The sequence below is a fragment of the Melitaea cinxia genome, chromosome Z (assembly GCF_905220565.1).
Source record: "Melitaea cinxia chromosome Z, ilMelCinx1.1, whole genome shotgun sequence".
Taxonomy (NCBI): domain Eukaryota; kingdom Metazoa; phylum Arthropoda; class Insecta; order Lepidoptera; family Nymphalidae; genus Melitaea; species Melitaea cinxia.
In genome coordinates this window covers 156,186-182,916 of record NC_059424.1, presented here as the reverse complement: position 1 = coordinate 182,916, position 26,731 = coordinate 156,186, and the positions used below count along the sequence as shown (strand labels likewise).

The 26,731-nt window shown below is 37.7% G+C and overlaps 2 protein-coding genes and 1 long non-coding RNA gene across 3 annotated transcripts; 2 read left to right on the top strand and 1 right to left on the bottom strand.

Moving 5' to 3' along the window:
- The first annotated feature begins 411 nt into the window (after positions 1 to 411).
- On the top strand, positions 412 to 2,926 carry LOC123668443 (WW domain-containing oxidoreductase-like). The gene is made up of 6 exons (XM_045602173.1): positions 412 to 440; positions 852 to 981; positions 1,216 to 1,466; positions 1,945 to 2,124; positions 2,220 to 2,475; positions 2,585 to 2,926. Exons 1-6 carry the CDS (start codon positions 412 to 414, stop codon positions 2,798 to 2,800), a joined length of 1,062 nt encoding a protein of 353 aa, XP_045458129.1. The 3' UTR covers positions 2,801 to 2,926.
- A 4,032-nt stretch (positions 2,927 to 6,958) lies between these two features.
- On the top strand, positions 6,959 to 26,477 carry LOC123668954 (carnitine O-palmitoyltransferase 1, muscle isoform). Its single transcript, XM_045602644.1, has 14 exons — positions 6,959 to 7,099; positions 14,037 to 14,173; positions 14,642 to 14,750; positions 17,458 to 17,625; positions 19,884 to 20,005; positions 20,356 to 20,754; positions 21,755 to 21,933; positions 22,197 to 22,330; positions 22,424 to 22,449; positions 22,926 to 22,988; positions 23,659 to 24,040; positions 24,796 to 24,994; positions 25,374 to 25,534; positions 25,815 to 26,477. The coding sequence occupies exons 1-14, from the start codon at positions 6,959 to 6,961 to the stop codon at positions 25,917 to 25,919; spliced, it is 2,325 nt and encodes a 774-aa protein (XP_045458600.1). The 3' UTR covers positions 25,920 to 26,477.
- On the bottom strand, positions 10,319 to 10,904 carry LOC123668955. The gene is made up of 2 exons (XR_006745645.1): positions 10,609 to 10,904; positions 10,319 to 10,471 (listed from the first exon to the last, which is right to left on the bottom strand). It is a non-coding gene; the product is annotated as an uncharacterized LOC123668955 (long non-coding RNA).
- Positions 26,478 to 26,731: the final 254 nt, after the last annotated feature.

Sequence of the window (26,731 nt, the reverse complement as noted above, 5' to 3'; positions counted from 1 at the left end):
ACTCTTTCCCCGTGCAGTAGAAGGAGCTTAATCCACCACACTGCTCCAATGCGACTTGGCGGATATACTATGATTAACGATCGCTATCAAGTGTTCATGATAACAACTGAGACCGACGGCTTAACGTGCTCTCCTAGGCACGGTGTGGAGACCCACAAGGACTGCACAAACACCCAGATCACGGCAAACATATGTATATTAATATAACTTACTAGTTAAAGTGAGAAATGTGAAAGAAACAAAATATTCTGAGATATTATTACAACTAATCTTTGATTACTATAAAAAAATTTAAATATTTTTCCAAGAATAAAAATTTTGTTATTTATATTTTTATCTTTTTAAATAATATTATGATTATAATGAATTTTATTTCTAATAATTAAAAAATTAGTGGTTTATATTATTACGATGACATACTTTTTGGTTTCACATCAAATGTAACACAAAAGATAATAATACTATCCTGGACAGAATCTGTTGTTTACTTTCAATAAAGTGAATTTAGATAAATGCGTATCAGAAACGAAATAACTTTTCTGCATATCTGGATCTAATATATAAATATAAATGATGATGATATCGTATAGCTACAATATTTGTCGGTTATTATCTCTAAAATTATATTGATGTACATTATACATGTTACTGACGTGATTCACATCGATGTGAAAAGTTTATGGTTTATAATTTTAGTGATCCAATTTATTTCCCAATAAACTTCGACGAATATTCGGTCATAATTATGATCTTTAAAAGAAAATAAAAGAAATCTTTAAGAGAAATGTATTGTCTTTCAGTTATAATTATAAAATACTATATTATAATCAAATAATTTTCCATACTTACAGTGGTACCGTAGCAATAAATAAAAGAAATATAAGTTCTGTTATTTGGAAAGATTCGTTCCTAGAAAACATTCTTAAGAACATTAAAAGGAACGCGAATTATAAAAGGTTATTCGGACCACCAGCTGAGGCGGTAATGATGAACAATCAATAAAAAATATTTTGTTTTCACTCACTTTAGTCAGATTATTTCGAAGATAAAGTTCACTGAGTTAAATGGAATTTAGTAAAGAAGAAACTATTTAATTTACAATAATTATTAAAACTATTTCTTCTGCCAGTCGACTAGCATAGTTCCTTTTTAATATTTAGCCACTTCATTTCGAGTAAACAATAGAGAGCGTCGATAATTTTATTTAATTTTTAGGTAGTAAAAGAATTGGACTTAGCGGGAAAAACATGTCTCATAACGGGCGCTAGTGGTAGTATTGGATCAGAAGTAACGAGATGTCTCAGTTTACGAAACTGTAATGTCCTAATGGCATGTCGTAATGTTTACAAAGCTAAACTTGTTACCAACAATACTTGCGAGAGAAATCACCTCACGTTTTATCAAGTCAACTTAGCATCCCTGGCTTCCGTTAAGACTTGTGCTGAAAACATCCTCGCAAATGAAAAGTATTAGTTGTATTTCGATTTATTTCATTACATGAATAGTGCACAAATTATTATACGCTTCAGCCTGTAATATCCCACTACTGGGCATAGGCCTCTTTCCCCATATAGGAGAAGGATCAGAGCTTAATCCACCACGCTGCTCAGATGCGGGTTGGCGGATATATTCCCTACTATGAGTAACGATCGCTATCAGGTGTACATGATAACAACCGGGACTGAAGGCTTAACGTGCTCTCCGAGGCATGGTGGGGAGACCCACAAGGACTGCACAAACACCCAGACCACGGCAAACACCTGTATGGCCAATACAAATGTTCGTCATGTGTGGGAGTCGAACCCAGAACCGCCAGCGCAACAGTTACAACCCGTGGCTGTGACCGCTTAAAATTATTATAAGTGGAAGAGAACATATTTTCAATTGCTGTCTCACAAGGCCTTAGTTTATTAGCAATGTTCATAATGGTAGATTTTTTTTTAGGAAAATAGATATTGTTATTTTAAATGCTGCTACGTTTGGACTACCTTGGACCATTACAGAAGATGGGCTCGAAACAATTTTTCAAGTAAATTTTTTCAGTCAGTACTACTTGCTCATGTGTCTCGATAAAATTCTATCATCGGATGTACGAGTTGTGTTTACATCTTCTGAATCTCACAGGTACATAATTTTAAATTCGATTCGGCAATCAATTAGACAAGAAGTGAGAATACAAATTATATTTAATTTAATTTTGTATCGTTTGTCGCTTACAGAAATATCAACTGGCCCCTGTCACCTACTTTAGAAGATATTTCATTACCACAGGATAGATACACTTCCATTAAGTCGTATAATATATCGAAGCTATGTGGCTTATTGCTGATGCATTATTTGAGTTACCTGTGGTATGAAACAGGAAAAAGTGTTTTCTGTGCTCATCCTGGTTCATTTATTAAAAGTGGTTTATGTAGAAATTGGTGGGCTTACGAAGCACTGTACATACTTATGATACCATTTTCTAAATCGATAGTTAGTACTTTAATAATCAACATAAAATGTACCTTAAGGTTAAAAAATTTTGTCTGAATAATTGTCTATAACATGTATATATATATATATTCATTTTATTTCGTTTCAGACGCAAGGCGCTAGTACGATAGTCTACTGCGCCACATCACCCGAACTGAAAGGCATGACTGCAGTTTATTTAAATAATTGCAAACGGTGTGAAGAAAGTGATTTGGCAAAAGATTTTAACATGTCAATTAAGATACACGATCTTGTACTAGAAATATTGCGTGATCGTGTTGATAACTTTGACATACTTTTTAAGAATTACAGCTCTCTTAAATAAAGAAGTAATAATGATCTTACCCATAATTACTGACATGGTTTTTCGTCTTTGAATCTCAATAATGAACTAATTGTTTGAATATGTATCTATGTATGTAGTTATAATAAACGTAAGGATTCTTTAAAACTTTTTTAGTCAAACTTTAAAATAGTTTTATGCTTTTAAATAAATATCATTTCAATGCCAAAATATACAAGCAACATATAATATTATATGAATATGGTCTTTCGCCTTGTCTCTCTGTCTGTCTGCTAGTTCGCTATAAACTCAAAAGCTGTTTAATAGATCTTTATGCTTATATTACTAAAAGACCGAGTGAGTCATGGACTTGTGAGTTTTTGATGAGTTGATATTTGTTAAGATTTTGTGTAAATTATTTAAAATTTAACGACGATTGTTAAAATCGTTGGAATATATCAAATAACCTGGAGCTTTCATCGAAAAACTGAAAGTAACGTAGGGTGCAATTATTCCTATTTCATCTACAAAAATATTTGCGACGGCTTAAAAATGGTAAAGTACAATGCAGTAATTCGAAAGTAATTAGACAACTATAGTTAATACTTTATCCATATTGACGGAAACAAGTTAGTGAGCTCAAATATTTCCTCTCCATCTTTTCCTATCGCCATCGCTATCGCGGGCCTCACACTGATGATGAGACTCTCTCACTCAGAAAATTATATACTACGTCAGGAGGGTGTGAGTTGTTACTAACACAACACAACTTTTCGTTGTTTAATACACCATAAATTGTCAGCGCCGAAAATAAATGCGTTTCTAACATAATAACCTTATACTTTTTTATTAATTATTTTGTTGCTTTAATGGTCCTATTATAGCAACAAAATATGTAACAAATTAAAGTTCCCTAAGTTAACCCTTTAACTTATAAATAAGAGCGAACATAAGCTTTGTAGAACTAATAAAAATAAAATAATTATCATTTACTATCTTATAGTGTAGCAAAATAATATTTTAGATTAAAACAGCAAAACAAATGAGTTTAGTGAAACAATCCTTGTATGCGACATAACAAACGGGTTTGTTTTGAAAAATATTCGAAATCTTGGGTCTTGTAAAGTGAATTTCAATTGTACACATTTAATGAAATATTGTGTGTACATGTAGTACATGTATTGTCCACTATATCATCTCGGTTCATAAGTGTGAATTTGTTATTAATATATTTATTCGAGACTAAACGTATTTTACTAAATTTAATCCTAAATTACTATTCTATGTAGTTTATTAATAGTTGGCAACTCTGAGCTACATTACGTGAAATGTTATCTTGGCAGCACTGGATTGTTTTGTGTTTTGTCAGTCACCTGTAGCAGGAGGAGTGCAGACTGTATAATCGTCTGTGTCGTGTGTCAGTCAGTCACTTGATGACATAAGCGACCGTGTGTACACTGCACATTGCGTTACTGTGTATAGTTTACTGTGTTATAGTACAATCTTTCATCGTAGTGTAGAGATATTTATTCGACGTGTATATATATATTTTAGTTCCTATAGCAAATTTATTTGTTTTAATTATTTTATTGCATACGTTTTTACAGCGTCCTAACAATTATGTCTGTAATAGGTGTCGTATAAATAATAACCAACAAGGTACTGTTATTTCAGTACCTGCGTAGCTATTTGTCGCAATAAACACCGTTCCTGCTGGTGCTAAAATCATCGTCTGTAGTTATAGGTGAGTAAATAATATATACTATAAACATTTTCTAAATCGATGTTTTTAACAAGATTATTTTAATATTTGCTGCTGAATGAAAATATTAAAAGAGCACATCAGTCTGTATTTATTATTAGACAATTTAGTGTAGGTAACGGTAATCGTTAAATATAGATATCCACAAGCGGCGTCCGCGTTCGTTTTAAAACGTTTTTCACTCAATAATCCACGTATATGTGGAACAGTGTCGCGTTCTTTGATTAGACTTTGACACTGCGTCGCCTGTGTGCGTGAGCTGTTGCGAATGTGTTCGTCGGAATTCCGATTACGCGAATGAGTTTTTGGAACGATTTCTCTTAAGTTGTAAGTTATGCGAGCTTTTCATTAAAAATATAGATGATCGCTCTAGGCTTCGATTTCATGAGAGAAAGTTGGTCTTTTCTGAACCTTTTAGTATAATTATATGAAAGAGAGTAAGAGAAGGTACCCTCAATATTTTAACTACACGATGTAAAGAAAAATGTCAGCAATTAAAAATATTAATAATTTTAACAAATTTTGAGTTATTTGTATACAACGTATGTGTTCAATTTCTCATGAAAGTGAATTTTTTTTGTATGTATGACAAAGATATATTAAAAGTTATTGACGACTGAGTTTTATAAGCCTGCTTTCCATTAAAATATTAAAATACTTTTATATTACAATTACCATCAGTATCTGTATCTTAACATGTGCCTTATCTCCAAGGTCTTCCTTAATTAATTATAAATTAACTTTAAATGACTTCATTTCAGTAATTATATGAAAATAATGGTATTTATAAAAGTGTTGCTTTAATGAGATGACTTTATGCTATACATTACCACCTTAAGAGCTGCAGAACAATTGAGTCCTGTCTACATTAATTAAAATAACTAGCTAAATTACTAGCGCATCCTGTGTTTTTAGGTTACTTTATAAGAATTGTTTTTAGTAAGACTTTCCGAGCAGTACAGAGTACTTGAAAGTAACGAAGTACAGACGTATGCAGGATATTGCAAATTAATTCAGTTTTACTTGTTTCTTAATTTGTATTGTACCATGCGTAATTTAATGTTATTGGATGTATGTTGCTACATGCGTATTGAGTTGTATAATAAGTTTTATATTTATTTGTGGCATTGTTTCTCACTCACATACTGTTTGCACTTGCGATGGGATGCTCCAGCTTAATCTGTTGTTGAAATCTGAACGGAATACTTGTGCGAGCATTGATGCTGTCTCGGGCGTCAAACTTTTTTTTATTATAAAAAATGATTGAAGCCAAACCAATGTTCACTTTTTTATATATAACTAGGTTAGCAAATACACGTACGGTTCACCTGATTATTAGCGATTACCGTAGCTTATAGACGAAATTTTAAACATAGCTACACAAATCTGTAAAAGTAAACATTTAATTGTCTAATTTTCTTTTTAAATAGCTCTGCTTTTAACCTCCTCTTTGTATCTTAGATAAGATTACAATATTTGTTCTGTCATACAAGCATTAAGATCCATCAGCTAATTACAATAAATGATTCATCATTTGTGTTAATAGTCTGTTATTTAATCTAGTTAACGATGTCAAAACATAGTGTAGACACTTAATTACAGCTTTTAAAATTAATTGTGAATGAAGCGTATCTACTTTGAAGTTATAAACTTACATTTATTGATTTTCAACTGTCCGTCCGCCCGACGGCCTAGTGTGCACCCTGCCTTCTGCTCCGAGGGTTGTGGGTTCGATTCCCACCGTGAGTCTGTGTGTAATATATATATATATATTTATATATGTACTATTTATATTAAGTTTATCGAAAAAAAAAAATGCTATATCAGTCGGCTGTTACCTAAACAAGCATAAAGTTGCTTACCTTCATCATCATCATCATCATTATCATTTCAGCCTATTGCAGTCCACTGCTGGACATAGGCCTCCAAAAGTTCGCGCCCAAAATGGCGTGAACTCAAGTGTTTTGCCCATAGTCACCACACTGCAGGCGGATTGGTGACCGTAGGGCTGGCTTTGTCGCACCGAAAGCGCTGCTGCCCGTCTTCGGTTTGTGTATTTCAAAGCCAGCAGTTGTATGGTTATCCCGCCATCGGTCGGCTTTTTAAGTTCCAAGTTGCTTACCTTAGGTACAGTCGATCGTATGTGTTCACCAAAGATAAAATAAAGAAAAAAACGAGTGCGCTTTCGACCACACGACTGAAGTATAACTTGATTAGTTGCCCCTACAGTATTATACGAACTGTAACGCTCTTTCTATCTACACTAACTTATATATTCCTTTCAACTTCCGTTCGCCTCGCCCGATCACACTAGTCGTAACGCTCTCGACATGCATACACCAGTTTACCCTTACCCAAGTCAAGCGTACCTAACGAAGTTTACTTCAAAAAATTAGCTAGTGAATAACGGCGGTGTTTGTGCGCAGGAGTGAGTCAAGATGGCAGAGGCGCACTCGGCGGTCGCGTTCTCGTTCGCGATCACGCACGACGGCTGGGACGTGAACTTCGACCGCGAGGTGCTCTACCTCGTGTGGGAGTCTGGCATCCGATCCTGGAAGAAGCGGCTGGCGCGCTTCAGGGTGAGTGCCCCTCACTTCACTGACTTCTCAACTTTCAGGGCCTGCCATACTGGTACGCTGTCATGTGGTAGCGTCGCGGTAGAAGTTTAAGTAGGTGATAGATATTCGTATATATCATTCGTTCCGAGACCAAATAAGGGACGTCTTGAAAAAAAGCCAGGCCAAGAGTACCCTAAACCGAAGAGCATGTATGAAGGGAATAATGAGAGTGGACGAAGCGAAAGAAGTATATAAGGATCGTAGCAAGTGGAAAGAAGTGGTCTCTGCCTTCCCCTACGGGAGAGGCGTGATTATATGTATGTATGTATGTATATTCAAGTCGCACGAGTCGTTTATTACCACACTAGGTACACTACCTAAGTACGTAATATACGTTGATTTTTTATTTGTTTATTGATGTTTTTGATACCTTAACTGATTGTTTTTGTTACTTTTTTTTTAAGAATGTCGTTTTTTTGTCTTTTGTTATGTGTTTTAATATAAGTTTTTACATCCATAGGCTCTTAAGTGCCCATGCCTTTTTTATTTACATTTTAATTTTCAAAGCGTTGAGGCGTATTATTTTCAACACTGCATGCTTCAAATTGCGAACTAAAGCTTATTTTCTCTAATTCGATGGTGAGTCCAAAACTGACCGTGAGAGAGATATATACCTTTATATATACATATATATTTATGTAGGTTAATAATTAAGATAATTATTTACGACTATGGTATTTTTTTTTATGCTACATGCTCTATGCATTACTGTTTCATAACACACTACATGCTTTATACTTTACATGTGTAACTCTACATTGTTAATTTACCGCATTGTCGACGGCCACTCTCATTTTTCTAAAACAGCGCCCGCCGCCAGTTTCGCGAGCACATCCTCAATAACATTCGCATCCCTATTATGGATCGCCATTTTGAGGCTGTGCTCGTTTGTTAAGTGTTGTCACCTTATAGCGAAATAAATATTTTCATTTGAATAATATCGGTTCCTAATATTATAAGTGATATGTATATGAAGAGCGGAACCAAATTGTTACATTAAATAAAATTACTTTAAATGGGTCTCGTAAAAAGTTTGGTTAAGTGACTTCAGTCCCCTTTTTTCCGTGGCCCTTCGAATGATTTCGATGAGAAATTATTTTACGATAAAAATGTATCGTAGAAGTACGCAGGATCGAATAATGAGTATTGTAATGCCGTGCGACAAGTGCGTCGCGGAAAAAATAGCTCGTCTCGTCTAGACGCCTCGATAATTTTGGCCGGAATCGCTAAGAATAATGCACACGCAGACGTCGCGGTCGGACCGCGACTCGCGTCCACACGTGGCAGACTCACTGCACGCGCGCACAATTTACTTTCTAAACGTCTCCGACAGGAAAACGCTGAAACAAACAAAGGACATTCAAATATTCCAGATCGGACCTAAAACTGTATGATAAAACCGAAGTGATTTCGTAGATTAGCTAGCAATCGCGTTCGATATGAAAGTAAACAGCGATAACGTCGACGTAAATCTGTTAACGGGAAAACAAGTCTCATTACTGATTAATTTGAAGCGATTTGAGAAGTAAAACTGGGTATTTAATTTTTAAGTCGGGCTCGGCGCTGCGTGACGGAGCGAAATTATCGCCGGAGCCGCGCCGCTAATTGTACTATTGTTAAGAATATTACCTATTTCATGTTTGAGACGTAAAGTTTTGAATGTGACACGACTGAATCCTGCAGAGCTATAAGTAAATTAAAGCCCTGGCGATACGAGATAGCCGCCAGGCGGAGCACTCTACCTGCTCTACCGCGCTCACCTCGCTCTATTGATTGATGACCGCGGAAGCATTCTCGTGTATCGCACTCAGTGGTTAGGGACACTGCGACCGGCCTTCGCTTCTGTTAAGTCAAGGTACACGATAGATCTGAAGGTTGGGAGGCCGTATGACTACGTCATATATTAAGATAAACAGGTGAACTCTTGTGAACGCTGTCGAGGGTGGATTTTTTGGACCGTTATTTATATCAATTATAAATTTGTAGCTGGCCGAATTCAGTAGGTACGTTGACGAGACATTTTTAAAAAGAATTGATATCTTGATACTCCTAATATTTATGAGAACAATAGTAGCTAAAACTTTTATTTAAGGAATTATCTTTAGAACTTTTGTCTGTATATTAGTTCATCTCGGAATATCTCGATTTCATTCGTTTACCACAATTCTAGTCCTGCAGGTCTAAATTAAAATCTGGTGTTATTTTGATACACAGTCCACAAGTCCAGTTGTCTCTCTGTAAACAATCGCACTGACATCGTAATGAAATCGTTTTTACGGTTCCGTACCTAAAGGGGAAAATGGGACCCAATTACTAAGACTCCGCTGTCCGCCCGCCTATCACCGGGCCCGTGAACCGTCATAGTTAGACAGTCGAAATTTTCACAGATGATTTCTGTTGCCGCTATAACAACAAATAGTAAAAAACTTAATTAAATAAATATTTAAGGGGACTCCCATACGACGAACGTAATTTTTTTTATCGTTTTTGCTCGATATTAATAACGGTAACAGGTAGACACGTGAAATATTCACAGAATAGTTAGTTAAATATTCAGTTAAAAAATAAATAATCCCATACAACAAACGTGATTTTTTGCCGTTTTTATTGATAACTAGCTTCTACCCACGGCTTCGATCGTATTGATTTTTTTTTAAATAAAAAAGTATTCTATGTTACTTCTAATACCCCCAAAAATATGTGTACAAAGTTTCACGATGATCAATTCAGTAACAAACAAACTTACATTCATATTTATAATATTAAGTAGGGATGGTACGGAACCCTTCGTGCGTGAGTTGGACTCGCACTTGGTTGGTATTTTTAGTAAATCGTGTTTTTAAGGAAATTATATTTAAATACGAATTACATAATGGTAAAATATGAATAATGTTATTCTATTTTACCCACATATTAATAAAAAATATGAACTGTCTATTTAAATAACGAAAAAACGAGTGCAGTTAGAAAAAAAAAAAAAGAAAAAATTATAATCGATCTGGAAATTTGAGAATTTGAACCGTGGTATTTTTGGTCGATCGCGACCGGCCGATTTCCCACCTGAGCTATTACAACTTTATTGACAAAGTGCGAAATTTACCTTCGTATTCATACTAAATTTCATGAAAATCGTTGGAGCCGTTTCCGAGATTCAGATTATATATATACAAGAATTGCTCGTTTAATAGTATAAGATGATTTTATTAAATGTCGGCTGTCATTGTCTCTACAATCGCTCGTGTGACGTCACTTGGGTCGTACTCTCGCCTGGCCGTTGAACGAGGACATCGAAATCGCCGGTCACGGTGTAAAGTCTGGCTCCGCTCGCTCGCGCTACGAAAACAAACAGACTGTCTCGTGATCGGCCGTCGACGAAAACATTATGAGGACATTAACATCAGAATATAATCATAAATAAAAACATAGAGGAATTAAAATTAACGAAGTAATAAATCTCAAATAGGTCTTACGTAATATCAAGTTCACACATTTGCTTGATAATGACATTGTATCGTCGAGGGTCTTGTTAGTACTGTACGAGCTCTTGACTGCTAAGTATTTCGGCGCGGTTCTGTAAACACGTCGGCGCTCGCTGAAGGGTAAACAGGGATTTGATTGATCGCAATCCGTGAAAGAATTTCTTCGCCTCGATATGTACACCCTTACATCAATACTTATGTAATCTCTGTACGTCTGCAAAGTGCGTCATTTCGGTTACGGTCACGCCGTAACTTTGTAGAAGGTTCTTCGCTGTCACAACATAGTATGAAACAAAGTCGCTTTTCGCTGTCTGTGCGCAACGGATTTTGATGCCGTTTCTTTAATAAATAGAGTGATTTAAGGAGAAGGTTTATATGTATAATACATGCATAATATAGTAGAGAAACACTGATAGTTTTAAAGATTTCTAATGTGATGTCGTAAATAAACACATTTTTTGCACTTAAATTGCCAACGCTTGGTGAACCCTACGAGACAGACTAAAATAATGCAAAACAGTATGCACACCTTAAAAAGTACAAACAAGTCCGCGACGGTATGTCTATCTCTTAGGGATAACCCACAATAACCATTTTTTATACTTTACTTTTTACGAGGAATAACGGCTTATTTACGAAGCGTTTTTAAGCAATGCAGCATTAATCCTTATCCAATTAAGTACCTTAAATACATGGTGAATTTAATATAGATCAATATGGCCCTCTACAGCATGTAATGGAAATGAATATTTCCGAAGATGTTACAGATTTAAAATGCAGGGACATAGCGGTTGCGGCGGTAGCGCGTCGAAGGCCGCGCTTCGCCTTGTCTTATACTATGAAACGAGCAATTCTTGTATCTATACATATCGCATCTTCGGTGGTACAAGGGCGCATCTTACAAAAAATCGTAGAATGAGTTAAATATGCGGAAATGCCCAAAAACAGTCTAGTATCTAGTGGGACAAAGACTCCCATTAATTTCACTTTAAAAGTCGCTACACGGCAAAAGTGTCTTTGTCATTTTGGATGTGGAACAAATGTGGTGTTGTTATTCCAATACATGTTTTATAAATAGGCATAAAAACAATTCATACTTTCTCATTCCGAATTCCTTTCTAACTCTGAGTAGTTAATAACACTGTGACAAATAACTATTTTCTTAATTTTAAAATGGTGTTGCTGTTTAAACTTTGAAGCTTTATTTTAAGTTATACAGTTAAATTTTCAGGGGAAAATGGGATCCCGAAGTGGCTGCCGCCGTAGTCAGGACTAGCGGGGCCGCCGAGGACTGGGGGACAATTTTTTGTCGTGTCTGCTATTTAGGGGGATTTGGCATAATCGCCAAGCTTGCCAGGCGGGTTGGCGATCACAGTTGTAACCATGTATTTAGAAGGCGCTGCTGCCCACCCTCTAGTGGTTTTCCCTCTATCGCCTCTTACGATACCCACGGGATAAGATGAAGTAGCACTATTTTATGCCGGTCGGCGAAGAATAGAATGTGAAGATATGCGTGAGATTACAGATACCTCTTTAAGGGATAGATCTCGTGCTACGTGATTCATTTGTTTTCTATGAAAGCATTGTCGCTATTATTATTTTAGTTTCTTAGATACGTTTTCTTTTGTATCGTATTTTTTTTTTGTTAAAGATTTACTGTAAAATGCCAAAGTGGTCTTTACAACAATAACTACGATGATTGTTTGTAGTTTTATGTTTGTTAGTTTTGATTTATTTAAGTAGAGTTAGTGAGTAAGTGAGTTTGATTTGTGAGAGTAAAGTCAAAACGGACTGATTACTATGGACAAAGATTTTATAACGTTAATATTGGCGCTAATTTGAGAGGCAAATTCCAAAGAGTTTCGCTAGAGTTTTTTAAGATTTTCAATAGCGATCCCTAAACAAGATTTAGAATGATAAAATAAAACATTTTTTGCAACAAAAACACTAACAATAAACTAGTTTCTATTATTCAAAATCTTTAAAACACCAACGATACATATGGTCATAATTACAAAACGATTTAAATGTTGGTGGTACAAAGGCATTAATGTACACCTTTTTTTGAAAAAAATATTGATAGCAATCAACAAAAAATATTTGACACTTGCAAAGTACATGGCCATACACGTACAAATGAATAGGTCGTATTTCATGCAAAGAACAATCAGTTTGAAGCAGTACAAAGACGAATAATACGACTCGGAATGCAAAAAAAAAACTTTAAAAGTGCAGTTGAGCCCTTGTACCACCGAAGGTGCGACATAATGAAATGCTAGGAAAGTCAAAACTGTACATTGAATATTTCTTTTAAAGAATACTCCAAGTATGAATATATATGAAGTGTGATCTACAATCGATACCGGAGCCAAAAATATAGTTTTTAGATTTTTTTGTCTGTTTGTCTGTTTTTCTGTATGTAATGTCCGGGATAAACTCAATAAGTACTGCAAGGATTTACTTAAAATTTGGCACGAATATTATTAAGAAGTCGGGTCAACATATAGGCTACATATTATCACGCTATCACCTACGGGGAACGAGCAGTGAACCTTTATTTCTTAACGCATTCTGTAACAACGTGTAATCTGACGACGCATATTTGAAGGTTGTTGTTATTATGTTAATAATAACCATGCTATAAGCTAGCTTCATATTTTATCAATATTTTTTTAAATTATTTTTTATTTTTGATTTTTTTATATTTATTTATATTTTTTATCATTCTCGGTAAAAAAAAATACTATTCATATTTTATAAATAATGATTTCCAAGAAACACGATTTACTGAAAATACCGAGCTAGGCTCGGTCACCCAGGTACTATTCCCTATATAAGCACTTTATGATTAGCAGCGACCGCACGCGTTTATCGAAGCTCTCTAGCGAGGAAAATAACAATTATTACTTAATAATATATACTTAATTACTTGCTTAATAAAATATGCTTTTCAGCGCCAACGTCATAATATAAGTACGTTACGATATATTAAAAATATACAGGTATATTCGAAATAGTGTGTCCGTACTTTAATCCGTATTCAAGTTAATTTTTTAGGCTGCACTAATGGTGTACATTATAGGTTGAATAGGATTCGATGAAAACTATAACTTATCAATTGTATTTGTTTTATTAAGACCTTGGTTTGAATTTAGAGTTAAGGCAATTTAGTATAGTAGCAGCATCGCACCCGTGCGAAGCCGGGCGGGTCGCTAGCACGACATAAAAAATTAAGAATATTGCAAAATATTGGAAAATTATAAGAGAAGCTAACGACTATTTTAACTCTGACGGTTCGTGCGCCGTAAATAGATAATAGATACATTTATCCCAGTTCGAATTGAATATTCATAGTTGCGTCAGGACGTCAGTGGAGTCAGCTCGGATTTAATGAAGGCCTACTGTTTATGTTATAACAGAACAGCGTGCACAATGGCGTGTACCCGGGCCACCTGCAGTCGCTTTACTTCCTGTGGACCGTCCTCGTGGCGGCGCACTTCGGGGGAGTCGATATCCCCTTCGGGCTGGTGACGAAGGCCCTCGCCGTGCTGCCAGGGTGAGACTGATCTACCGTCGCACTGTATGAGGTCGTCCATTAATCACGTGACTTTGTGCCAAACTTTTAACTCCCAACCTCGGTGGTCCTATGTGGTGAGATTTTAGACTTTCCCCTCCTTATATAAAAGACCACGTGTATTTTTCTTGTGCAAAGTAAATTGAATATTTGAGAATATTATCTTTTAATACAGGTATAATCTGACTAAATTTTGGAAAGTTAAGCATCGTGATACTAATTTCCATACAGACAGGTTCAACACGTACACAAGTTTGTTCGTTGTTGTTTTTTGGTTTAGAATAGCACGTTCAACGAAAAATACACGTAATATCTCAATATAGGCTATGTTCTTGATGATCGTCGTGATCTTTCTTGATGTTTTTCCGAACCACTCGCCCCTTTCGAACGTCACGAGATTATTGGACGCTGCTATGGGAGGACCCGTGAGTGAGGCCGTGTTTGTTGCAGGTCGTCGCCGATGTGGCAGGTGATAGCGTGCTTGCTGGCCGCGCTCACCATGTGGCTGTCCGTCATCTTCCTCATGCGGTACCTGCTGAAGTTGCTGCTCATGTACAAGGTATAACACTCCCTGACCAACATGTACTGTACCTCTCTTTAGATATATAACTTTTATTTATTATTTTAACTGAGCTAAGGCACAGCAGGAAATTTCCTGCTCAAAATATGGAGCAGCCCGACTGGGGTAGTACCTTACAGAAGATCACAGCTAAATAATACTGTTTTTAGATCTCATGGGGGAACTGGGCATAGGGTCTGTAACTACGCTTCCGATGCTTCTGGTTGATATATGCTACGGTAATCGCTTAACATCACGTTGACCGTACGTTTCTTTGCCGACCTAGTTATATATATATATATATATATATATATATATATATATATACACAACTGGGTCGACGATGTACAACAATCCCCCCCCCCCATCCCAAAGCTCTGGTCACCTTACTCATCACAGGAACACAACACTGCTTAAATTCATTATTTAGCTGTGATCTTCTGTAAGGTCGAAGTCCCCCAGTCGGTCTGCTATAGATTTTGAGCAGGATATTTTATGCTGCGCCCTGCCCCAGTCTTGGCCCTATGTCTGTGTTATTTATTAGGACACGACCAAAGATTATTACTATTTCCGTGTAGGCGAGAATCCGCATTCCAGTTTAATAAATTAATTATAACAATCAAGTTCACTTATCACTGACTGATAACGCGTTTTACTAGCGTGTGATGACCGTTGGACCGCGTGTCGTGTTCTGTAGTTAGATGCTAAGTACTGCCCTACACTGAAGGTTACTAATAAAATTATAGTTTATTTATCTTTTTGTTACTTTCATATATATATATGTATGTTGTTTGTAATGAATGTTGTTTGTAATGTTTGAATAAAATAGTATGTTGTTTGTAATTTAAAACATAAACGTATTGCTTTTTTAGGATGCTTAGGACTTCTTTGTAGCGTGAACATCAATAAGTAATGACGCACAGGATATACAGGCAGTTCGACTCCTAATTGCGTTCCTTCAAAGGGATCACGTAAAAAATGAGTTCCTAGCCCTTTTTTAAATTTTACTTTGTCTTAATATACGAGCAGCTCTGGCGACGTACTTCTGCATAACCGTCCAACGTTATAATTTGTTGCGTTAAAGAACGATCGATTCGATCCAGTGAAATATTTATACGGACTGCCGCATACAAATAAAGAACCGCACGTGGAAACGAATTCTTTTTCTCGTTCACTGATGTTTATTGTAAATTAAAGACATACTTACGCGCTCGTCTGTTTAAACAAAATCAAATTTTAAAATGGGCAGATTTTTTATTTTAACGCGGAACATGAATTACGTATTACATCTACAACCCCCGTGTAAAGGAAGTCAGAAATCGAACACCTTATATATATCAACATTGTTGTTTAATTATATCTACGATTAAAAATGCGTCACAATAGATTTATTTGTTAATCTGTTTCCTGGTTATTAAACTCGAAGTTTTGTAAATATTAACTAAAACGCCATGAGTGATACAAATCACTCACACACCACATTACTTCAGTCTATGGCAGTCCGCTGCTGGACATAGGCCTCCCCGAGTTCGCGCCAGACATCCCGGTTTCCGCAATCCTCATCCAACCTGCACCGGCAGTCTTACGTAGATCGTCGGTCCAAGTGATACAAATAAAATAATGCAAAACATAAAAACTATCACTCGGAAGGATTAGTTATTAACCCCCTTAATGCCTTTTATAGTTATCTCATAACTTATTACTGGGTGTACCGATTTTGATGACACTTTTTAATTCGAAAGTTTTTAGTGTATTTCATATGGTTAAAATTTAAATTTCAGTGAGATCTGAAACGTAGTTTTTAAGTTATCTATGTCAAAAATTACTTTTTATTTTTAATAGTTCTAGTTAAAAAGTGCACATTATTGTAATGACATTAATGTAATAAGAAAAATGACAAACTTCTAATTAAGAGATAATATAGGTCAAGAGTCTTCAACGGTTAAACCCAAATGGCGTCCAACGAATAGTTAGAATGAGGAAAAATTTGCAAAAAGTAACCGTTATTTTTTTATTTTTTGTTCTTTATTATAGCCATACAGCCTTAAAACCTTAAAGACTAAGTCAGCTCTGACCGTCTTATTAAAAATGTATATTTTTATAAACTCACTAGCTGATCCCGCAAACGTTGCTTTCCATATATGTTACTAACCCCCTTAATCCCTCCCCCTTCATAACTTAAAGGTATGAAAAATAAATGTTGGTTGATTCTCAGACCTACCCGATATGCGCACAAAATTTCATAAAAATCGGTCCAGCTGTTTCGGAGGAGTATGTTAACTAACATTGTGACACGAGTATTTTATATATAAGATATCCCTATTGTCCTTGCTAACGCCATAATATGAGAACGACTTTTCTGATTTGCTTTATATTTTGTTTAAAGTTTTCTAATACTTTGTAGAACGTCTTTTACGAAATGGAAATTTAAGAAAATCGCGCATAAAATTCGATAACGTCTGTCGGGTCAGTTGATACCTTCATGTATGTCATATATTGACTTATTTAAATCTGTTTACCACCTGCCCATCTGGAAAGCAATATCCCTTTCATTATCAGGTTGTCTGGAAGAGATTGCTTTTTAGCAATAAGATCGCCTGGTTGTACAATTTGTTACTATAATTGCTTGTAATTTTAATTTTGTTCTTTATTTAAATGTGCAATAAAGTATATTATTATTATTATTATTATTATGTCGTGTCCTCAGGGCTGGATGTACGAGTCGCGCGGGCCGGGCTCGAAGCTGTCGCTTAAGACGATGGTGTGGGCCAGCGTGGTGAAGGTGCTCTCCGGCTGGAACAAGCCGCGCCTCTACAGCTTCCAGGGCTCGCTGCCGCGCCTGCCGCTGCCCTCCGTATCTGACACCATGCGCCGCGTGAGTGCCACATACCACGCCCAAACACACACCACGCCCACACACACACCACGCCCACACACACACCACGCCCACACACACACCACGCCCACACACACACCACGCCCACACACACACCACGCCCACACACACACCACGTCCACAAACACACACACACTACGCCTACATCACGTGTTCATATTCGCTTAATATAAAATTGTGTAAACATAAGTCGTTTCTAATACAAAATCAATTTCGTTGTTTTGTAAAAGACTACAAACAATAGTAGGTTTGTCGGATACGTCGCCGATGTGCCGACATTTAGATATCATGTAATGGTAAGGAAATAGGAAGTAATAACAATCAAAACACACGTCTGAGAGGTTTTGCTCCCCTGCGAGTGTCGCCTGTCGCCCGACATTGACGACCAGTGTATCCGTGCGACTAGACTTCCTAATTACACATCGATTTAATTGTTATCTAATTATGATTGATAATCATAATTATTGTTATCTCAACGCTATCGTAACGTAACGGTCCACATTTATAGTCGTACTGAAATAGAACAAGGTACAATTTGAATGACGTTTCCTTTCTATATTTTGTTTAATGTGATAACGATAAGAATCCAGACGAGATTGAGGACACCAGTGGCCGTACATAAATACGTCGCGTGTCGGGGTGGGGGGAGTCGACGAAGTGTGACAAGGGGTAGGGGCGAGGTCCAAATTTAGTGACATCACTTTTCAAAATATAATTTATCTAATTGTTAGTTAAATGGAAATGAAAATAAAGTAGAAACTGATTTTTTAATTATTTAATAAATAACAATTTAGATTTTATCAATTTAATTTTAGATAGAGGAGGGTCTCATAAATGTAATCATCGGTGACAAGGACGGGGGAGGGGTCTAAAATTATAATAATAATAATAATAATTTAACTCAGACATATGTCCATATTTTTGTTAGTTACATTTTTTTCCTAAACTATGTTAGTTTAAACAATTGTGACAAAACAAAATATACCAAAACAAAATCACACTAAAATCAAAATGAATATACTAAAATTCAATCAAACCCAAAATTAAAATCATCACTAAACTCAATACTAAAATTCAATATTACAATAATTAAAATTTAAAATTAAAATAAATACTAAAATTTAAAATTACAATAGTTAAAATTAAAAACAAAATCAATACGAAAATTCAATTAAAACTGGAATTAAAATCAATAAAGAAACAAAAATCAATATTAAAATTAAAATTAAAACTAAAATCAAAATTCAATCAATTAAAAGGATAAAAAATAATGACATTCAATTTAAATTAAAACTAAAAAAAATTACAATATATTAAATTATCACAAATTATCTAAAAATCGTGAAATTTGTGTAGGAATATATTATTAGATTAGTGTAGGAATATATCTTGATAACTTCGCATGGCGTCGCAGTGACGCGAACTGACGGCTACTTAATTAAAGGCAATTAATGCAGACTTTATTGTAATGTCGCATCATTTCATAGGCTTATCTACGGATACATCTCAGCACATATACCACATTTCCCTCGCTCTCTGTAATATAAAGTGAATAATATTTAATTTTATACAAGTAATTTTAATTTGTAAAACGATAAATGTTTACATAGAAAAGTTCAATGTTGCTAGTAATTCACTTCCAGCGCAGAAGATTGCGACACAGGTTCGAGACTCCCATATTGAACATTGTCTTGTCTGTATGTTGTTTCGCCGAAACAGTTGTGTATAAACAAGATGCGATCGTTCATTAGTGTAAGATATCTGTGCTCATATTATTTTTTATTTTACTTATTTATACTTTATTGTACACATATTATGTACATGTAGTACAATGAGCGGACTTGTGGCTATTTAGCCATTTCTTACAGATATATTGTTTTAAATTTCCATGGTTGTTAACATTATTTGAATTCGTTTCTTCGGGATTTACACCATGTACCTTTTTATATTTGAGTCGGCGCAATTGCATGCGCCATCAGCCTCAAATATAAAAAGGTACATGGTGTAAATCCCGAAGAAACGAATTCAAATTCCTTCAGATAACCCAAAAAAATATTACAAAGCTGAAGAGCATGCTTAAACACGCTAATCTCAGGAACTACTGGTTCCAATTGAAAAATTCTTTTCGTATTGGTATAGTCCACTTACCGAGAATGCTAGAAGCTACATAATGTTTAGGTAGGTTGGGATTAGCAAACCGCGTGCACGGCTAGTGTAAAAGTGAGACGTGTCCGCAGTACCTGCTGAGCGTGCGGCCGCTGCTGGACGACGAGAACTACGCGCGCGTGGAGCGCCTCGCGCACGAGTTCGAGCACACCATCGCCGTCAAGCTGCAGCGCTACCTCGTGCTCAAGTCCTGGTGCGTGCGCCTGGCGATCTCCCTCAACCACTGATACCAACCCCATCATAACTCGCCCGAGCTCTAATAACTTACAATTAGTGCACTTGTAAATGATTCATGCCTATGTTAATAGTGCACACATATTCAGATTTATATTAAAGCCAGTTTAATTATACGATCGTGGCTCTTTGCCCAACATGGGATGTTGAAGGCTGAATACGAACTCTCACGAGTTTCATTAATATCAATGAACTATTGCTTTGAGTTTGAACTTTGACTTAGCAATAAACCGTTAACGATCAGTCCATCTCTATAGTCTAACCTAGTTGTAGCGGATATGAGTCGCTTGACGCCACCACATGTCGCAGGTGGTCCAGCAACTACGTGTCCGACTGGTGGGAGGAGTACGTCTACCTGCGCGGCCGCTCGCCGCTCATGGTGAACTCCAACTTCTACGGCACGGACACGCTGCTGCGCCCCACCAGCCTTCAGGCGGCTCGCGCGGGCACCATCATCCACTTCTGCCTTCAGTTCCGCCGCCTCATCGAACGGCAGGAACTCGAGCCCATCATGCTGCAAGGGATGGTGCCGCTGTGCTCCTGGCAGTACGAGCGGATCTTCAACACTGTCCGCGTGCCCGGAGTCGAGTCCGACCGCCTAGTGCACTACAGCGACTCCACCCACATCACCGTTTCGCACCGCGGCCGATACTACAAGCTGCTCATGTACTCGCGAGGCCGTCTGCTCAACCCGGCCGAGATACAAGTGTGAGTGTCCTAACCCCTAACCTCCCCCCCCCCCCTACAAACCCCGCATGTATGGTATGTATCACGTGTATGTGCGCGTGCGCAGTGGTTACAGTTCTGGCTTGTGGCTGTTGCGGATTCAAATCCCGCACGTGTCGTGCATTTGTATTGGTCATACAGGTGTTTGTCGTGTTCTGGGTGTTTGTGCTTGTGTATTCTGTGTTTCCGGCACAGGTGTAAATCATAGTGTATGCCTTTGAGGGTGAGTCATTTGGAATTTTTCTGACTAGTCCGTTGGCGCAGTTAGTAGTAGCCCTGCTTTCTGTTCTGCGGGTTGCGAGTTCGATTCGAGCGAGTCTGGGTGTAACATGTGTATTTATATATTCCTATATGTCATTTATGTGTATAGTTATCATAAAAATAGCTATATCAGTTGGCAGTTACCTATAGGCTTTAAATTGCTTACCACAGGTACAGACGACAGTGTGTTTATGTCATATAATATTTATATTTATTTATTTTTTAATATAATGTTTGTAATTATTAACAATGAGAACAAAAGTTTAGTCATTTCGTTTAGTTACTTTGTTACAAAATTTGTAATTCATATTCAGTCTTGTCGTCACTAATGTTCTCATTTAAAGTTCTGAATTCCTGCTGTTGACGAACATGTCGGACATGTATCGGACGATATGTATTTACAACCTTGTAATATATATTTGGTATAACATTAAAGAAATAAATAAAAGCTATGTAAACTTCACTAGGTTAGCAGTTTGTTATGACCTTGCTATCTGCTCTGGGGGTTGTAGGTAAATTCCCCCCTGACTCTCGGTGTATTTTAAAGTGTGAGTCTGGGTCTGTTACTGTAAACTATATTTACTTATATATACATAATATTTCTATGTATCAGAAAAAATATTTAGATATCTATAACATAAGCTTTATGTTGCTTGCCGTAGGAACATATGACTGTGTGTGTATGTTATAGGAAAAAAAATGTATGTGCGTGTGTGTGTAGGCAGATCCAGCAGATCCTGGATGACGACGTACCGGCGGAGGAGGGCGAGTTGCGGCTAGCGGCCCTGACGGCGGGCGAGCGCACCCACTGGGCCCAAGTACGACAGACGCACTTCAGTCGCGGCCACAACCGGACCTCGCTGCACTGCATCGAGCGCGCCGCCTTCCACGTGTGCCTCGGTGAGACCCTTCATACAACCTGGTCGGCAATCTAGCGCACGCCTCACCCGATGGCAAGCGATCCGTAGCCTATAGACGCTTGCGACACATGAAGTATCGCAAAACTACCCCGACTCCCCTAGAAGTTCTGGTCACCTTACTCACCGCAGGAACATAATACAAATAATTTAGCTGTGATCGTTTGTAAGGTCGAGGTGCCTTCCCCAGTCGCGCTTCAGATTTTGTGCAGGCCCTACCACAATTAACCCCTCCCACCTCCACAGACGACATCGAGTACGGATTCGACGAGAACGACTCCAACAAGCTGGACCATTACGGCCGCATCCTGCTGCACGGCAACGGAGACGACCGCTGGTTCGACAAGTCCTTCAACCTCTGCTTCAGTACCAACGGCTCCGTATGTTACTTATCTGCTTCTATTTTAATACACCCAACTGTAAATTCCGAGTAATGTAGAACTGCGCCAGAACTAATTGTTTGTGCATTGCAGGTCGGCTTCAATACAGAGCACTCTTGGTAAGTAAAACTGTTTATTTATTATTACTCTTAAAATCAAACGTAACACGGCCTTTCCTTTTGTTGTATAATAAATTCTGACTTTACCTTGTGAATAGTTCCGATTGTACAAAATACTTTCAATACAAAAAAAAAAAAAAAAATACAGTGAAGTTCTTGTTATTCTGAACTTGTTCTATGCGATCACTAATGAGGCATTCTTGAATATGTAACTGATAGTGTAAATATCTTTTGCAAGTTGGTGCATAGGAAGCTAACAAAATACGCTTGCGCACGCACGATTATGTACCTCATTTAAAATTATTATCTTTAATTCCAATTGACTCTACTATAATGACACTAATTAACTTAATTACTGAACGGCTTACCATCGGCAATTTCCCCTATAATGTTATAATAATATTTTCAGTATAATCTTTGTATACTAATTATACACATTGCATAATATAATTTTAAATGGCGTTTTACTTTCGCAGGGCGGACGCACCTGTCATGGGCTACCTTTGGGAGTACGTCATCTGGCATGAGCTGGAGTACGGGTGAGTATTGGACGTTAAATGTAGATTTGTTTGTATAAATTAACTAAGATAGTTTGATTGAGAAGATCAACATTTTAATAGACTAAACAAACCGTTTAAAATCGTCGTCGTCAGACCACGTCCTAGTTTTACTAGGCAGTCACAGGACTGTTGATCTGTAGTATAATAAGTAGAAAAATCGCCTGTGGTATTATAATGCATGCATGATAAACAAAGTCACGGACATTTTGAGCCCGTGGATCAAAAATTTATTTATTTATTATTTTATACTTTATTGCACTCAAAAAATAGATGTAAAACATACAATTATAGAAAGGTTTATGGCAAAGGTGGACTTATCTCTTAAAGAGATTTCTTCCAGTCAACCTATGGTCATGAGTAAGTGTTTCATATAGCGAGGCAAACAGTGCAAGAAGTATTCATTCAGAGGAAAATAAAAAATAAATAATAAATATTAAAAAAAAAACACCGAAGAAAAAATAAATAAAATAAAAGAATAAAATTTATATATATATACAAAAATGTAACATACTACATATTAACAAATTTATAAAAAAATAAAAAATATAGACTAAACAACTTGTAGAAGTGCCAGCAATATCTTGTACCCCGGTGGCGAATAAAAATAGACTAAACAACTCGTAGAAGTGCTAGCAATGTTTGTCTGCAGGTACGAGGCGGACGGCAGCGCGCGCGGCGCGGTGGCGGCGCCGCCCGCGCCCGCGCGCCTGCGCTGGGAGCTGAGCGCGCCGCTGCGGGCCGCCGTGGAGCGCTCGCACGCCGAGGCGCAGGCGCTGCTGCGCGACGTGGACCTGCGCATCCTCATGTTCGCGGCCTACGGCAAGGGCTTCATGAAGGCCTGCCGCGTGTCGCCCGACGCCTACATCCAGATGGCGCTGCAGCTGGCCTACTTCCGCGACGCCGGCCGCTTCTGCCTCACGTACGAGGCGTCCATGACGCGCCTGTTCCGCGAGGGCCGCACCGAGACCGTGCGCTCGTGCACGCTGGAGAGCTCCGCCTGGGTGCGCTCCATGCTCGACGAGAGCGCCTCGGTACGTCTCACGCCCCTCGCCTCTCTCACACCCCTTTTGCAGACGGGGTGACGCCCCGTCTACTTACCTGCCCCTTATCTGTGTATTTTATTTACTATTAGTAAATTCATATTCATTGAGTACGATTTATTTATTTATTTATAGAACACCAACAAAATATACACCAAATTTCAAGTACATATACAATAACAGTAGAGTCTGAGTGTAACTTTAATTATAGGTGATAACTACATTAAATTTGAGGAACATACACTAATAACACACATAAATAACATAACACACAAGAACTTAAGATAGTGTTACACAGTTAAATTAACTAGATTAAAAGATTGAACAAAAGAAATCAAAATATAAAAAAAAAAATTGTAAAATACTAAATACTGATAAATACAATTTAATCATTATTTTAAATTTAAAATTTGTGTCATTAAAAATATCGATGTTCAAATTTTTTGAAATAATACTGTAGGATCTCATCATCCTGTTTAAAAGTGCCTGATAGCCCAAGTTAGAACAAGCTGAGGTACAATAAAATAACATTCGTTGATGATAAAGTTTTTATGTAACGTAAAATGTATGTATGTGATGGAATCTAGCAAACCAATTTTGAAGCTGAAAATTGAGCTGAAATTTTGTATACACACTTAGTTGTAATATCATTTGTTCTTATTTCCTATTTTTTTCTTCTTGTTATGTTCTTTATTTTGATGTCCAATAAATAATTATATTATTATTATCACCCCCACTTGGTGCAGATCGAACAACGCATGGACCTGTTCATAAAAGCGACTAAGCGCCACCAGCTGGGCTACCAAGACGCCATGGCTGGCCGCGGCATCGACCGACATCTGTTCTGCCTTTACGTCGTGTCGAAATACCTTGAGCTGGAGTCGCCTTTCCTACAGGAGGTCTTCAACGAACCCTGGCGGCTGTCCACGAGCCAGACGCCACTCGGTACGCAACGATTCGCATCACACGTATTTTTTTATATATATTTATCATCCTTAAATAGCGTCCTACGAATTCCACTATTTTAAACCCCTCTCCCGTCATTGTCACACATTGTCACATTTATATAAGCTCTCCTACGTAGTGTGACGTCACACATTTTCAATTTTACACTAAGAATTATAAAACACTATCAAAAAGCTGAGCTAATCGTTAGTAGGCGTATAATTGAAATATATATAGTTAAAACGGGATGTCACTAAATTCAAACAATGTCACACTTCGTCGACTCCCTCTACCACCTACTTACCTCGAGTGACGTAATTTTTTGATGGCCTCTAACTCGGTTCGAAGAGTAATTTTCTCATATGACGCCGTAATTTAGGTCAGACGAAGATGTTGGACCTCAAAAAGTATCCGAAGTGCGTGAGCGCCGGCGGCGGGTTCGGGCCCGTGGCGGACGACGGGTACGGCGTGTCGTACATCATCGTCGGCGAGGACACCATCTTCTTCCACGTGTCCAGCAAGATCAGCTGCCCCATCACAGTGAGTCCCCACTACCCACCGTTCCATGGTCACATGGGTGCGGTGCACATAAAACCTACTTATAGGCCACCTACTGTTGGCCACACACTACCTCAGTCGGGTATAAAAGTACATGAAAAGTTGCAGTTAATAAAAGGCTTTAATTTCTACTACTTATTGAGTTTTTAAAATTATCTGTCTTTGCCCCACCTTTACAAGATTCCAGGCACGGCCATGTTTACACTTAACGCCTTGTGTTGGTTCACGGTAATTTAATTTTGAAACGTCTACTCCTCCGCAGAGCTCGTCGAACTTCGTGAAACAGATCGAGAAGTCGCTGCAGGACGTGCGGACCCTATTCACGGAATACAATAAGCTCAAAAACGGTGTGAAGAAGGACAAATAGGGGCGCGCCCGTTACTGCTTTAGATTAGTGTTGTGCGGTTGTCGCTGCGGGCGGCGGCCTCGCCCCCTCCCGCCCCCGGGGAGGGGGCGACGAGTGATCTTCAGCTCTACGGCAACAATAGATTCTGACGAAACAAAATGTATTATTTTTCATTTACTTTTAAATCGGGCTCTCGGTGTCTGTGTCGTCGATACGAGTATGAGTATAATTTGTAAAAGTTACTCGTTTCATTGTGAACATTGTCAGTTACGGTCTTCCTATTTCGACCCGTCCACGTCGTGAACTGGGACCACGAATCACTGTTTTCTTTTGGCCCGTCTCTTGTCTTAAATGTGCTTAGATATTTTAACTATAACCGGGTTTTCTCACGTGACAGTCCGTTCCAGGGTTGTAAACTGACGATGTACGAGGGTCGCCGTTTCGTTTAACTTTATTAATTTATAATCTCCATCACAGACAAACGACGTACAACTGGTTGTGAGCGAATACAAAACACTTCTGTCTGTAACTTTATAATTATTTTCATCTGGCGTCTTAAAAGTTAAACGTCTAATCGAACCTGTTGTTTCGTGATGCCACGTCAACTGACCACGTAGACTAGGCCGCGGTGAATGTGTTCGTACTTCATCTTGTTTCTAACATCGCTTCACAACTGACAATTGTGTTAGATACGAAGTGTAGAGGCGGGAGAGGCCGAGGGGTGGCGAGGTCGCCGCCGAGTAGTGATGTCGTTTTTGACTTACTGTCATGGGGTCGTCCATTAATTACGTGATGGGGGAAGGGGGGAGGGGGGTCTCAAAAATCACGAAATA